Here is an 11,970-nt window from a genome sequence, read left to right as displayed (position 1 = left end):
AAAGCAGTTTCACAAATTCCCTTGCTCAACAGCACAAGAAGTTGCTGACATCACTGCAAAGACAGCAGAAGGGTCAGAAATGGGTATTCTCTCTGACTTAACAGTGGAGTGGTCAGAATACTTAGATGTCAACTGATCCATCTTTCCAGCCCCTTTTCACTTCTTGAGAGCTTCAGTCCTGTCCTCTGCAGGCAGTCTGTCTAAGTGTTTCGCCCTCAGAATTGGAGATGGGAACAGGGATCCCTGAAGAACTCTGTATATAAACCTAGGTTACAAAAAGCATCACAGAATTACATTCACCTCATATGCATTATGCGACACAAAAAGTACTCACCAATTAGAAAAAGTAGAAGGGTCTGATGACCCTTCTTGAGGTAAAGGGGGAGGATAAGTGAATTACAAAATTGAAAATATAACAATATTAAATTAGTATTTGTGAAACACTGAGAAAATAGTGAGTTCCTGATTGTCAAATAAATAAAAAATAAAAACTGTAAAAGTAGAGATACCAATAGCGCTACAGCCTTAATGTTAAGTTAAATGAGATAATACATATAAAGCAGGCCAAGCATTGGCACACAGTGAGTATTTTTTTAAATGCTAGCTATTAGTTTCCTATGGCTATTGCAGCAAATTACCACAAACTTGTCCCTTTCAGTCCAAGCTGACAGTATGTATGCTGCTATAGCATTCACAAAAACCTTGTGAGTCTCCAATGTATGTCATGGGTATTTACACCATTAGATAAGAGGGTCCTCCACAGATCTTTCCTGTATATCCCATCTCCTTCCTTGGTGACTGCTGAGATGGCTAAGAGGATCCATGAGTCACATACCTAATCTCTTCAAGCACTAGCAAAGGCTGTCCAGCCACACTCTGGGCCTTCTCTCCAGAGCATACTCCCAACAGCCAATCTCCTAATTTTAGCAAATTTGAAATCTGGATAGGCTGAGAATTTTCTAAATCTAGTTCCTTTGGGCTTAATAGTACTTCCCTCAGTCTCTTTTCTCTCACATTTTCCTGTAAGCAGCAAGAAGAAACCAGACCAAACCTTCAAAAATTTGCTTAGAAAACTCCTCAGCTAAACATCCAAGTTCATCACTTAAAAATTCTGCTTTCCACGTAACAGTAGAACACAATTCAGCTAAGTTTTTTGCCACTATATTGCAAAGATCCCCTTTCCTCCAATTTCCAATAACATGTTTCTCCTTTCCTTCTGAGACCTCACCAGCAGTGCCTTTAATGTTCATATTTCTAGCAACATTCTATTTATGATCATTTACGTGTTTTCCAAGATGATATGGCTCTCTCTGCCCATGCTTCCTCCTTGCTTCTGAATTTTCACCAGCAGACACTGTAATGTCCATACTTCTATTGACAGTCTGTTTAAGGGAGTCTAGTATGTTTCTATTATGTGCCTCAAAATTCTTCCAGGCTCTGCCCGTTATCTAATTTCAAAGTCTATTTCACACTTTTAGGTATTTGTTACAGCAGCACCCACCTTTCTGATACCAAAGTCTGTATTAGTTTCCTATAGCTGCTGTAACAAATTACCATAAATGTGCTGGCTTGGAATAACAGAACCTTATTCTCTCACAGTTCTGAAGGCCAAGAATTCTGAAATCAGTTTCACGGAAACAAAATCAAGGTGTTGGAAAGGCCATGCTCCCCCTGGAGGCTCTAGGGGAGAACTCATTCCTTGCTCCTTCTGGCTTGTGGTGGCTGCAGGCATTCCTTGGCTTGTGACCAAGAGATCTCTGCTACCATGGTCAAAGTGCTTTCTCCTTTTCTGTCAGTGTCAAATCTCACCCTGCCTCTCTCTGATAAAGACACTTGTGAGGGCATTTTGGGCCCAGCCAGATAATCTCCCCATCTCAAGATCCTTAATCACATCTGCAAATTCCTTTTTTCGCTAAATAAATAAAACATTCACCAGGTTCCAGGGATTAGGACACAGATGTATTTTAGGGGTCAGTTTTTTCAGCTCGCCACAACAATATTAGATAAAATTGTACCATTAATGCTCTTGAAGAAAAATTTCAGGCTATAACTTAAAAGTAATTGTTTCTTCATAAATTCTAAAAGTTGATCTTGTCAGTTTTTAATCTGAAAGCTGGTAATAACAGTGAACACTACAGAACCATCTCAGTTTACCAGTGATATTAAGTATACAACTGTAACCACCACAGAATGACTCAGGTGGGTTTTTCTTATGCATTTCTAGAATGGATGTCTTTCAGCAACTAAGGATTTGTGCCCATTGTGCCTTATGATTGTGTTACAGACTAGGGTTGGCAAACTTTTGTCCAATGGACCAGACAGTAAAATCTCAGGTTTTGTGAGCCAAATAGTCTCTGTTGGAACAGTTCAGCTCTGCTGTTGTAGTGCAAAAGCAGCCATAGCCAATATTTAAATTAGTGAGTATGTCTATGTTCCAATAAAACTTTACAAAAACAGGCAGTGGGTCAGATTTGGCCTGTGAGCCAATTTGTCAACCCTGTTAGAGAATAATATTGAATCACCATTTGACGTTCATATCGTGTTTAAAAAGGTAGAACAGCTATTTGCTATAGTGTTTTCAGCTAAACAGATAGATTTTATAAAACTATAAAGGGGCAGAACTCTAAAGAGTTCAAGAAATCTATAGATTAGAAACCCATGCATACTTCTTAGCCATTTCCATCCCATACGATATGAGAAATCAAGTTAAACTAAAATGGGAAAGAAACCGAAGTCAGAGAAGGGAGGTAAGTTTTCAGTGTTTATCAATCGTAGCAGAGATACGTGTCCCTCAGTACCCATTCTTCGTTTTAGAAGCCCCCAGATTTTAGCCACTCAGAGTCTACACACCCAGGTTCTAGTTAATGGGATATGACCAATGATGTGTACCACATCTGGGTCATGACAATACAAAAAAGAATAAAAAAGAAGAAAGATGGAAAGCTGCATGCCTTCCATCTTCTCTTTCTCCCTCCTGCAGGCGGAGATGCAGGGATGCAGGGACCCAGGGCCTGGATGTGCTGGTGGTGAGTCATCTTTAATCACGCAGATGAGGGCAACGCCCTTGGGAGACGGCAGAAGAAAAAGAGGAAAGGAAAGGATCTAGGTCCTCGAATACCTTTGTGAAGCAAAGCTGCCCTATCCCTGTGGACTATCAACCAGACTAGGATTTTCCTTGAGAGAGAAATAAATTTTTTCATTTGCTTAAGCCACTTCTGTTCCCCGGCAAAAGAGTTAAAACCAATACTTTAACTAGTACAGACTGACTTTTCCACTGCTAAACAGGATGGTCTACTGTCTATTCTCAGCAGTCGCTTGATGAATTCTAAGCCTATGACTTCACTTACTCTCTTGATGATAAAGCAAACACCATACCTGGGCAGGAGAGCAACACAGGTTGTGAGAACACAAACTAAGTAGAACACTGGGTCCAGCACGTGCTCCTGCATAATCCAATAGGGGTTGGATGGTGGGTTGCAAGTTACACACATGGCTCCAAAAACCAAGGCGAAGAAAAAATAAGACAAGATGCTCCCAACGATGACCAGCATGTGGATCCAAGTCTGCAAGATAAGAAAAGCAGAGGAGATGAACACGCTCTGATAACTTTGCAGCCTGGCAAAATCTGCTCTGTTGAAGAGACATCACATTCCAAGCAGTGGGTGAATGGTGTAACAAACCTTAGTGAACAAAACACAAAATATTGAAGCGAGAAGGCAAGAGCACCTTTTGTGAATCGCTCATACCAGTGTTTAAGTTCTATAAAACTATGTCAAATACCAAAAAGTAACTCTGGTGCCTAGTTTACTTTGTATTGTCCATGCACCATGAGGTGTTAGGATTTTCTCCTTATTTTTCCATATAGTCACTTACTGGTCTACTTCTTCTTTAAGATAATAGCTTAATCCAGTGAACCTCAAACTTTATCCATTTAAGTAGGTGGTAGACATTACTGTTGCTCACCAATATTCTCATTCTCTTCCTCTAATAAGCACTTGGGAGGATTGCATTTCCCCACCCCCTTGAAATTAAGCATGGCCACATGTCTTGCTTTGACTGATGAAACGTGAATGGAAGGGATGTGCAAAACTTTCTGGTTAGAAGCGTGGAAGAGCTGGTGTGCAATTCTCCATACTGTCTCCTTTCCTTCCACGTTTGACCAAGAAGTTCTTCTTGGGGATAATTCCAGGTGGTACAGCTACGAGACACAGCTTGGGTCACTGAGCCACCTCTCAGAGGATAATTTCTCTAGAGCTGTCTGGAACCTTAGTAACTTTACATGAGCAAGAAATAAATCTCTGTATATCACACTATAACCTATCCACCTTCATATCTACATAGAGCTTGCATTATTATTTTTTTTAATTTTTCTGTAAACTGGCTATCTAATTAAGTAAGTTTATTTACAAAGAAAAGCAGATCACTACCTTAAATGTAATATCAGCATTGCCTGTCATAACAGTGATGAGTCTGGGGTCTGATCTGTCTTTGTTACAAAGGGAAATGAGCAACAGTTATCGCGAGAAAAAGTAACAGCTCCAAACAGAATTCTTCTTTGACATAATCTGAAGTATGAGAGAATCACCTTCATGTTGTACAGTAGTCAGTGTTATTTAGTGCAGTGTACAGCCCACCTAAACTCACTGTGTATACAATGGTGGTCTGTATTACTCTTTTGGGGGAAGACTGCTTTTGTTAATCATTTTCATTCTCTAGGGCTATAATTCTCAAACAAGACCCAATATTCTCCATTTTCCTCTTAACCTTGCAAAGTATTTCTCCAGGGTAGATAGCTTCACAGGAGTCACAAAGGCTGCTCATGTTTTATAAAGATACACAAAATGCTCAGAAAATGTTGGCCCGATTTTTTTTTTTTTCCTCAAATGCTCTTGCTTCCCACTGAGCCCTGAATTTTTTTTCCTTTAAGAAGCACTTTTGGCAAGTGAGATGTGACTTGATGGAGTTGACTCGTTTAAATAAATGGATGCAGTGAAAGTCAAGGGACGCTGGGTAAAAACTGACAGGGAGGTGGGAGAGGTAGCAAAGGGATGGTGCGCAAAAATGTGAAGGAACCCAATTCATATTCTCAGAATGACTGACTCTTACTGACAACAGACCTTCAGAGGCCATGAGCTTTAGCCTTCCCTGGTGTGGGAAACGATTCTTTAATGATGCATCCTTTATAGAGTAGTCACTGTTCTCGGCACCTAGCTTTCACTCCCCTTCTCTTAGTGAAGACACCCAGTGCTATGCACAGTCTTGGTAGAATATTCCTCCTCTCGCCAAAGCCTATGGCTGGAGCTAAGGAAACAGAATTCTATCACCAGGGACTGAACCTGGAGCACAATGAATGAGGCAAGAGCAGAGAGAAAATGACTGGGGCCGATTCAGACCAGAGTACCAGCCTGGTAAGCCTGTCCATTGGTTTCTGTTCCCTGATCTCTGGAGCCACTCTGGATCATCGGGATGTTTTTTTGTTTGCTTGTTTTACCGTGATTTTCAATATATTTTGAATAACTTTTCCATTTGCTCAGGTTAGTCAAAATAGACTGCTGCTGCTCATAACCACTGAACCCAAACTGACGCTTGACATGTTAGAGCCTCTGGAACACTAACCAGTGTCAGAACTTCAGACACTTCCTTAGGCGGTAGCAAAAGTACCTACATAATTGCTTAAAAATGAAATCCAATAGATATTCAAACAACCCCAAATATTTTAGTTCTAGAATTCTCTTTACTCTTCCCATCTCGTATTTGCAGATATTAACCTTTTACAACACTTTAGGCTTGTAAGGTCTGGTTATAGCAGGTTATAGGCAAAGCAGGTGATGTCAAAAATATTCAGCCCTACTTAAATTATAAATAATCTCAATCTATAACTTTGTATAGCATTTAAAACTATAACCTCATTCAGGGCTTCCCTGGTGGCGCAGTGGTTGAGAGTCCACCTGCCGATGCAGGGGACACGGGTTCGTGCCCCGGTCCGGGAAGATCCCACATGCCGCGGAGCGGCTGGGCCCGTGAGCCATGGCCACTGAGCCTGCGCGTCCGGAGCCTGTGCTCCGCAACGGGAGAGGCCGCAATGGTGAGAGGCCCGCGTACCGCAAAAAAAACCAAAAAAGCCCTATAACCTAATTCAGCTATTTCCTGTTTGAAATGCATCACCACCAACATGTTACATATACCCCAAACACCGGTTAGTCATTTAATCACTCATTCATTCATTCAAATATTTTTTGAGCACGAACTGTGTGCCAGTCTTGTCCTAGATACTGGTATACAGTGGTGAACAAAATAAACATGAACCCTGTCCTCAAAGAGATTATAGTCTAATGTAGAAGAGAAACACAAATAGTATAATCACATAATTAAATGAAGAATTATAAGTTATTATTAGGACTATGAATAAAAACAAGAGGATGGTGTGAAAAAATGGATGGTTAGGGAAGGGCTCTTGGGAGAAGCAGCACTTTTTGCTGAAACCTAAAATAACATTTGACCTGGGTAGAGTACAGGGATCTGAAAGTGGACTAGGAATGCTCCCATCAGAAGATATGGTCTGTGCTAAGGCAGTTTACTTGCCAGACATGGGTGAGATGTTCTTCACCTGCAGAAAAAGGTTTAAAGTAAAGCTCTCTTTATCTGAATCCTTCATTTTAGCTTTGTTGTAGAGATACCCTGCAATCATTTTTTTTTTTTTTTTTTTTTTTTGCAGTACGAGGGCCTCTCACTGCTGTGGTCTCTCCCATTGCGGAGCACAGGCTCCGGACGCGCAGGCTCAGCAGCCACGGCTCACGGGCCCAGCCGCTCCGCGGCATGTGGGATCTTCCCGGACCGGGGCACGAACCCGTGTCCCCTGCATTGGCAGGCGGACTCCCAACCACTGCGCCACCAGGGAAGCCCCCGTGCAATCATTGTCATGAAAAGACTTAACTTTATCATTAAGCTGTCAACTAAGTTCAAAAAGACCTAGTTGTAAATGAAATGAATGGTAAAAATTCTAGAGGGAGAAAAATTTTTTTTTTCTATTATGAGAAAAGCATCCGATCATCACTTACAAAAGTCAGTATACCAGGATTACGGCATTACACCTGTTTTCCTTTTAGTTGAAAGGCAACAGCTTGGTCTTGAAGGATGCTGTCCGTAGAAGTGTAATTGTTTCTCCAGCCTGACTCACCTCCACTAACCATCCACACCGTGGATACCACCAAGGGGACCAGGCACGTGTTCTCCACTCTCCCTGGCTGCACATTAACCTCAGCATAACGGCACTCAACGATCCACAAGAGTGGTCGTGGATCACCCTTACTCCTTGGAGTCATTACTCTTCTTATGACCACTTGTCTTGTAGGCATGAAGACAATTCCCCCAATGAGTTTCAGGCCACTTCAGAGGCAGGAAAACTACTCACCAAACTCTTGCTTTCAATGACCAGATGGAGGAGAACGATGAACAGAGCAGCTGTGTTCAGGGGGTTTCCAAATGTAAAGATGTCAATGTCTGAGCCCTGGTAGGTCTACAAAGAGAGAATAAAAGTTGGTGATCTTGGAGAGTTGTGTACCCTCAGTGGCACAGTATCATCACTTTCATCGCTCTATTCCACGACCCAAGTGAGGACTGAGTCCCTTTCTTCAGTGTTCCCGGTAACTGATCATTTAGGATAAACTTGAACATTTTTAGAAGAAGAGACTGACTCTCTCCCAGACAGGCCATCTGAATTTTGAACTTTTTGGTTGGAATTCCTCTTTATTCTGAATCATAATTCATTTTCCCTGATCCTTTTACTTATACTTCCAACTCTTTGAGGTATAGAGAAAGATCAAATATGTTCCACTTAACAGAGCTGAAAATCTTTGAAGCAGGTACTATGGCTAACCTGAGTTTATACCTCGGTTAAGTAAGCATCCACCCCTCTCATACGCATATGTCTTCAAAGTCCTTAAAGGATTCCGCAAATGACACAATTTTCTGATCTTTTACAATTCTAGTCATTCTCTTCTAAATACACTTCAGATTGCCTTATCTATATACCTCTTGAAATGCAGTATACCTAGAATATTCTAGCTGGGTAAATTCAAGTAATTTTATTGGAATAAAAAATGAAAATTGTTAACTTAGAGACTATTACCTTTTCCCTTTTTATTACTGAACTTTTGTTAACCATCCACGATCATATTAGTGTTTTCTTCCAGGGAGGGGTGCTGCTTTGTGTTGGCCTAAATTTCTAAATTCATTTACACATTCTCTGCTTAGTCACATTTCTTCCATTCTTTACCTGTGTAACAATTTTTTTTTTCTTTTAGTTTTGGGGAGCTTACTTAAATTTAATACTCTGAATGTCATCCTGGTAGAATTAGCCCAGCACTCACTAATAACAGCTTTCATATTCTGACTTTGCCTCTCTGATTCTGACTCATTTAATTATAAGCCAGGCTTTCAACTTTAAAGTCATTGATGAAAACTATCAAGCAGTACAGGGCTAGAAAAGAGACGCAAGAGGACTCAGCTAAGCACTTCTCTCCAAATTTAACCCGTTACCTAACATATTTGGGAGGAGTGTTATAATTTAGTCAGTAAATAATCAACTTGATTATATGAGCAAACTACCCCAATATACCCATTCTATATGCTGATACTGGTGACAGAGTACAAAGAAGTACCATTGATTAACAACAAATCCTTTGAGTGAACGAGGACTTACATAGTAAGGCACAAAGAAGCAGACCAGGCTTTGATAAAAGGCATCCAACAAGGTGATCCAGAAGGTGAGTGGTAAGTGTGCCTGAAAATGAAACAGATATTGGGGAGGGAGTAAGATTAGTAACAGTCAAGCAAGATCAAGGAACAACACAAGCCAGTACTTGTTTTTGCTTCTCTGAGAGAAAACTCTATTCCTTCATTCTCTCATTCACAAAACAGGTGGGATTTGTAAGTAGTAGTGGAAGAATGAGGGGGTGGTGATTGAATGAGATGAGTTCACGGGGGAAAAAAAACCCTGAAAGAACTCTTCTTCAACTCGTATTGCTTTTATCATTGGGTCAATCTTAAACCTACCTCAAATAAGGATAGTAGTACTAATTTTCCATTTCCCATTGATCAGAAAACACTGTTTCAAAAACTTCTCCAATCCATCCACCTTTATTTCCATTACTCCCTTCATTCCAATTCACCATCTGCTCTCTATGAATGATGGGAGAGCCATCTAACTGGCCTCTTTGCTTCCTCTCTTAGCCCTAATCCAATCTTCCCACAGCAGCCAGATGGTTTTAAAAAATGTAAATCAGGTCATGCCATCTCCCTAATTAATCAAAGTGACCCCCCTCCTATTCCTCCAATGACTTCCACTGCATTTCCCATACAATCTAAGTTCCTTCCCATAGTCTAGGAGGTCCTGCATGGTCTGCTCATGGAAGCCCCTGCTCCCCAGGGCCACCCACCTGTTCTTACTGTCATTCACCATCCCCCCAACACACAGACTTCACCCTATTTCTCAAGTACGCCAATCCCTTCTTTCCTCAGGGCTTCACCTGTGCTGTCATCTCTGCCAGAAATTCTTCCTGGACCTCCCACACGACCAGTTCCTCACTATTCATATCCCAGCTCAAATATCACTTCCTCATAGAGGTACAGACCCCAGACCAGTCTAAAAGTCATGCCCACTTAATCATTTACTACCATGGCATCCTTAGAAGTCTCTCATCACCATCAGAAATAATCTTATTCGTTTACCTAATGATTTTATGTTTCTCTCAACAGAATGCAAGCTTCATAAAGTGGGACCTGGGCTCTCTTATTCAAGTGATTAAAACAGTGCCCGGTACATAGCAGGTACTCAAATATTTGTTGGATTAATAAACTATTCTTATATAACTTCTCATGTGCTAAACTGCTTCCTACCAAAAGCTTGTAGAAACAGAGAAAGATCAAGTAGAGATACCAGTCAAGTGACTGAAAACAGGTTTTCGAATAAAAGATAATTCTGATCAAACAGTAATGTGTGTGCAAAAGGATTCTGAGGCTCCATTCAGACCCAGCAGGAAGGATGGAGTGCTACAGTGTATTAGTGACGTCTGCCATGAACAAAAATGACAACACATGTATCATATCCCTGAGCTAGTCTTCCCTTTTCTTAACGTGTTTATAGCCTTATTTCCTTTCAAATGCAAAAAGAAACTGAAATTTTCTTGAAAATGTGGAATTGTCTCCTAAAGCTTTATGAATATACAACATCTCCATATAAATTCTTCTGTCCTTCAAGAGATTACACTTAGAAGTTCTACATCTTTTTTTTTCTTTTTTATCTCTTTGTCCTCTGTAAAATCAAAGCAATGAAGATTCATCATTTCCAGTCCACTTTTCCCTGTAGCTTCTTTTACAATTTTGTCATGGGAAATGATGGAATCTTCTACCTGCCTTTCTTCATCCAAGTGTCCATAAACTCTAAGCAGAAGCACAATCAAATGGTGGAAGAAAATGTGGCAAAGTCAAAGGGACAACCAAAATGTCACTGGACAAGAGAGAACAATTTCAGGATAAGTTAAAATATAGCTTCATGCTTCTGGGGGAACAGAGGTTGCTCAAAAAACCTAGAGCCAAAAGGTTAACAAGCACACTTTCTCCACAGTAATGTGAGCAAGGGGAATTAGGGGTAGAGAAGGGTCATGGATAAATGAAGGGCTGAAGGGAGTAACTCATGGGATCTCCTGGAAACTGAGAGGGAAAATCTGGACATGAAGTCAAAGCCAGGAAAGAAGGCTGTGTGGGTGATGAGAGATGGGTAATAGACGATTGCTTCTTGAAAGGGACGTTTCTGGCTGCAGCCTTCCAGACTCATCTCCTTTCAAGGAGAGAGATGCTATAACCCTGGGAAGTATATTTCATGACACCAAAGACAGGAAATGGCCCAAGCATAAAATAGAACTTGTTTGGAGGCCAAGTTCAAAGGAAGGACAACTCTTCCGGAAGGTAACGTCAATGAAATTAATTACCTTTTATCAACAGCCACATGCTGGGACTCTGCCTGCTTTACCACGTATTATAAAACTGGCCAGCTTAACAGAACAGTGTGTGCAAAGGCTTGACAGCAGCGTTCAACAGCAGGAAACAATGACCTCAACTCTTCCAAGGGTCAAGACCAATTACAGTCTTCAAGCTGAACAAATGGGCTTTTAAAACACCAAGCTATGAAAACGTTAAAGGTCTGTTCTTACCCCTCTTTCCCCAATGGACTTGGAATTTAACTCAGACCTAGGGTACAGGACAATCTTCATTAATATCAACCACATATTCCTGCACCCCTGGCCTTGAGCTTTAAGTCAGATTGGACTTTTTTAGGAAAACCTCATGTGGTTCTTTGATCTGAATGGGTTGGATGATATTAAAGGATTGTAAGGATTTCTTCCTCCCTGGAAGTTGACTTCTCCTCCATGCTGCTCCATGAGCCTAAGGACATTAAATTACCCTCCAGTCTCAAAAGGAAGTTCAACCCATAATAAAATTGGATTGATGAAAATAAATGCATCTTTTTTTTTTTGCAGTACGCGGGCATCTCACTGTTGTGGCCTCTCCCATTGCGGAGCACAGGCTCCGGATGCGCAGGCTCAGCGACCATGGCTCATAGGTCCAGCTGCTCTGCGGCATGTGGGATCTTCCCGGACCGGGGCACGAACCCGCGTCCCCTGCATCGGCAGGCGGACTCTCCACCACTGCGCCACCAGGGAAGCCCAATGCATCATTTTAAATTCAGAATTTCCTCGAATTTTTGGTTAAGTCTGGAGTTGGGGGTGGGGTAAAAATAACAATATTGACAGCGCAATCTTACTTAATCCTCACACCATCTCCATAAAGTAAAGAAACCGGAGTACAGGCAAGTTAAATACCTTACCAAGGTCACATACCACTGAACCAGAATTTAAACTCAGGCTAAACATCACCCATCATTTCTAACACGTGCTGCTCTGGGTCAGTGTC

General features: G+C 41.2%; 1 protein-coding gene across 1 annotated transcript in view; it reads right to left on the bottom strand.

Annotated features, from left to right (window-relative positions):
- The window catches only part of ATP10D (ATPase phospholipid transporting 10D (putative)), a 78,249-nt gene that overhangs the window by 4,153 nt on the left and 62,126 nt on the right, over positions 1–11,970 (bottom strand). The window contains exons 19-21 of the mRNA XM_089911889.1: positions 8,702–8,782; positions 7,412–7,516; positions 3,376–3,563 (exon numbers count right to left, since the gene is read on the bottom strand). Of these exons, the coding sequence (XP_089768015.1) occupies positions 3,376–3,563; positions 7,412–7,516; positions 8,702–8,782 (374 nt within the window). The remainder of the gene's footprint in view (positions 1–3,375; positions 3,564–7,411; positions 7,517–8,701; positions 8,783–11,970) is intronic.

The sequence above is a fragment of the Delphinapterus leucas genome, chromosome 5, assembly GCF_059928025.1.
Source record: "Delphinapterus leucas isolate spDelLeu-1000000601 "Yukka" chromosome 5, BTC_Dleu_Yukka2, whole genome shotgun sequence".
NCBI lineage: Eukaryota > Metazoa > Chordata > Mammalia > Artiodactyla > Monodontidae > Delphinapterus > Delphinapterus leucas.
This window is presented reverse-complemented; position numbering and strand designations above follow the sequence as displayed.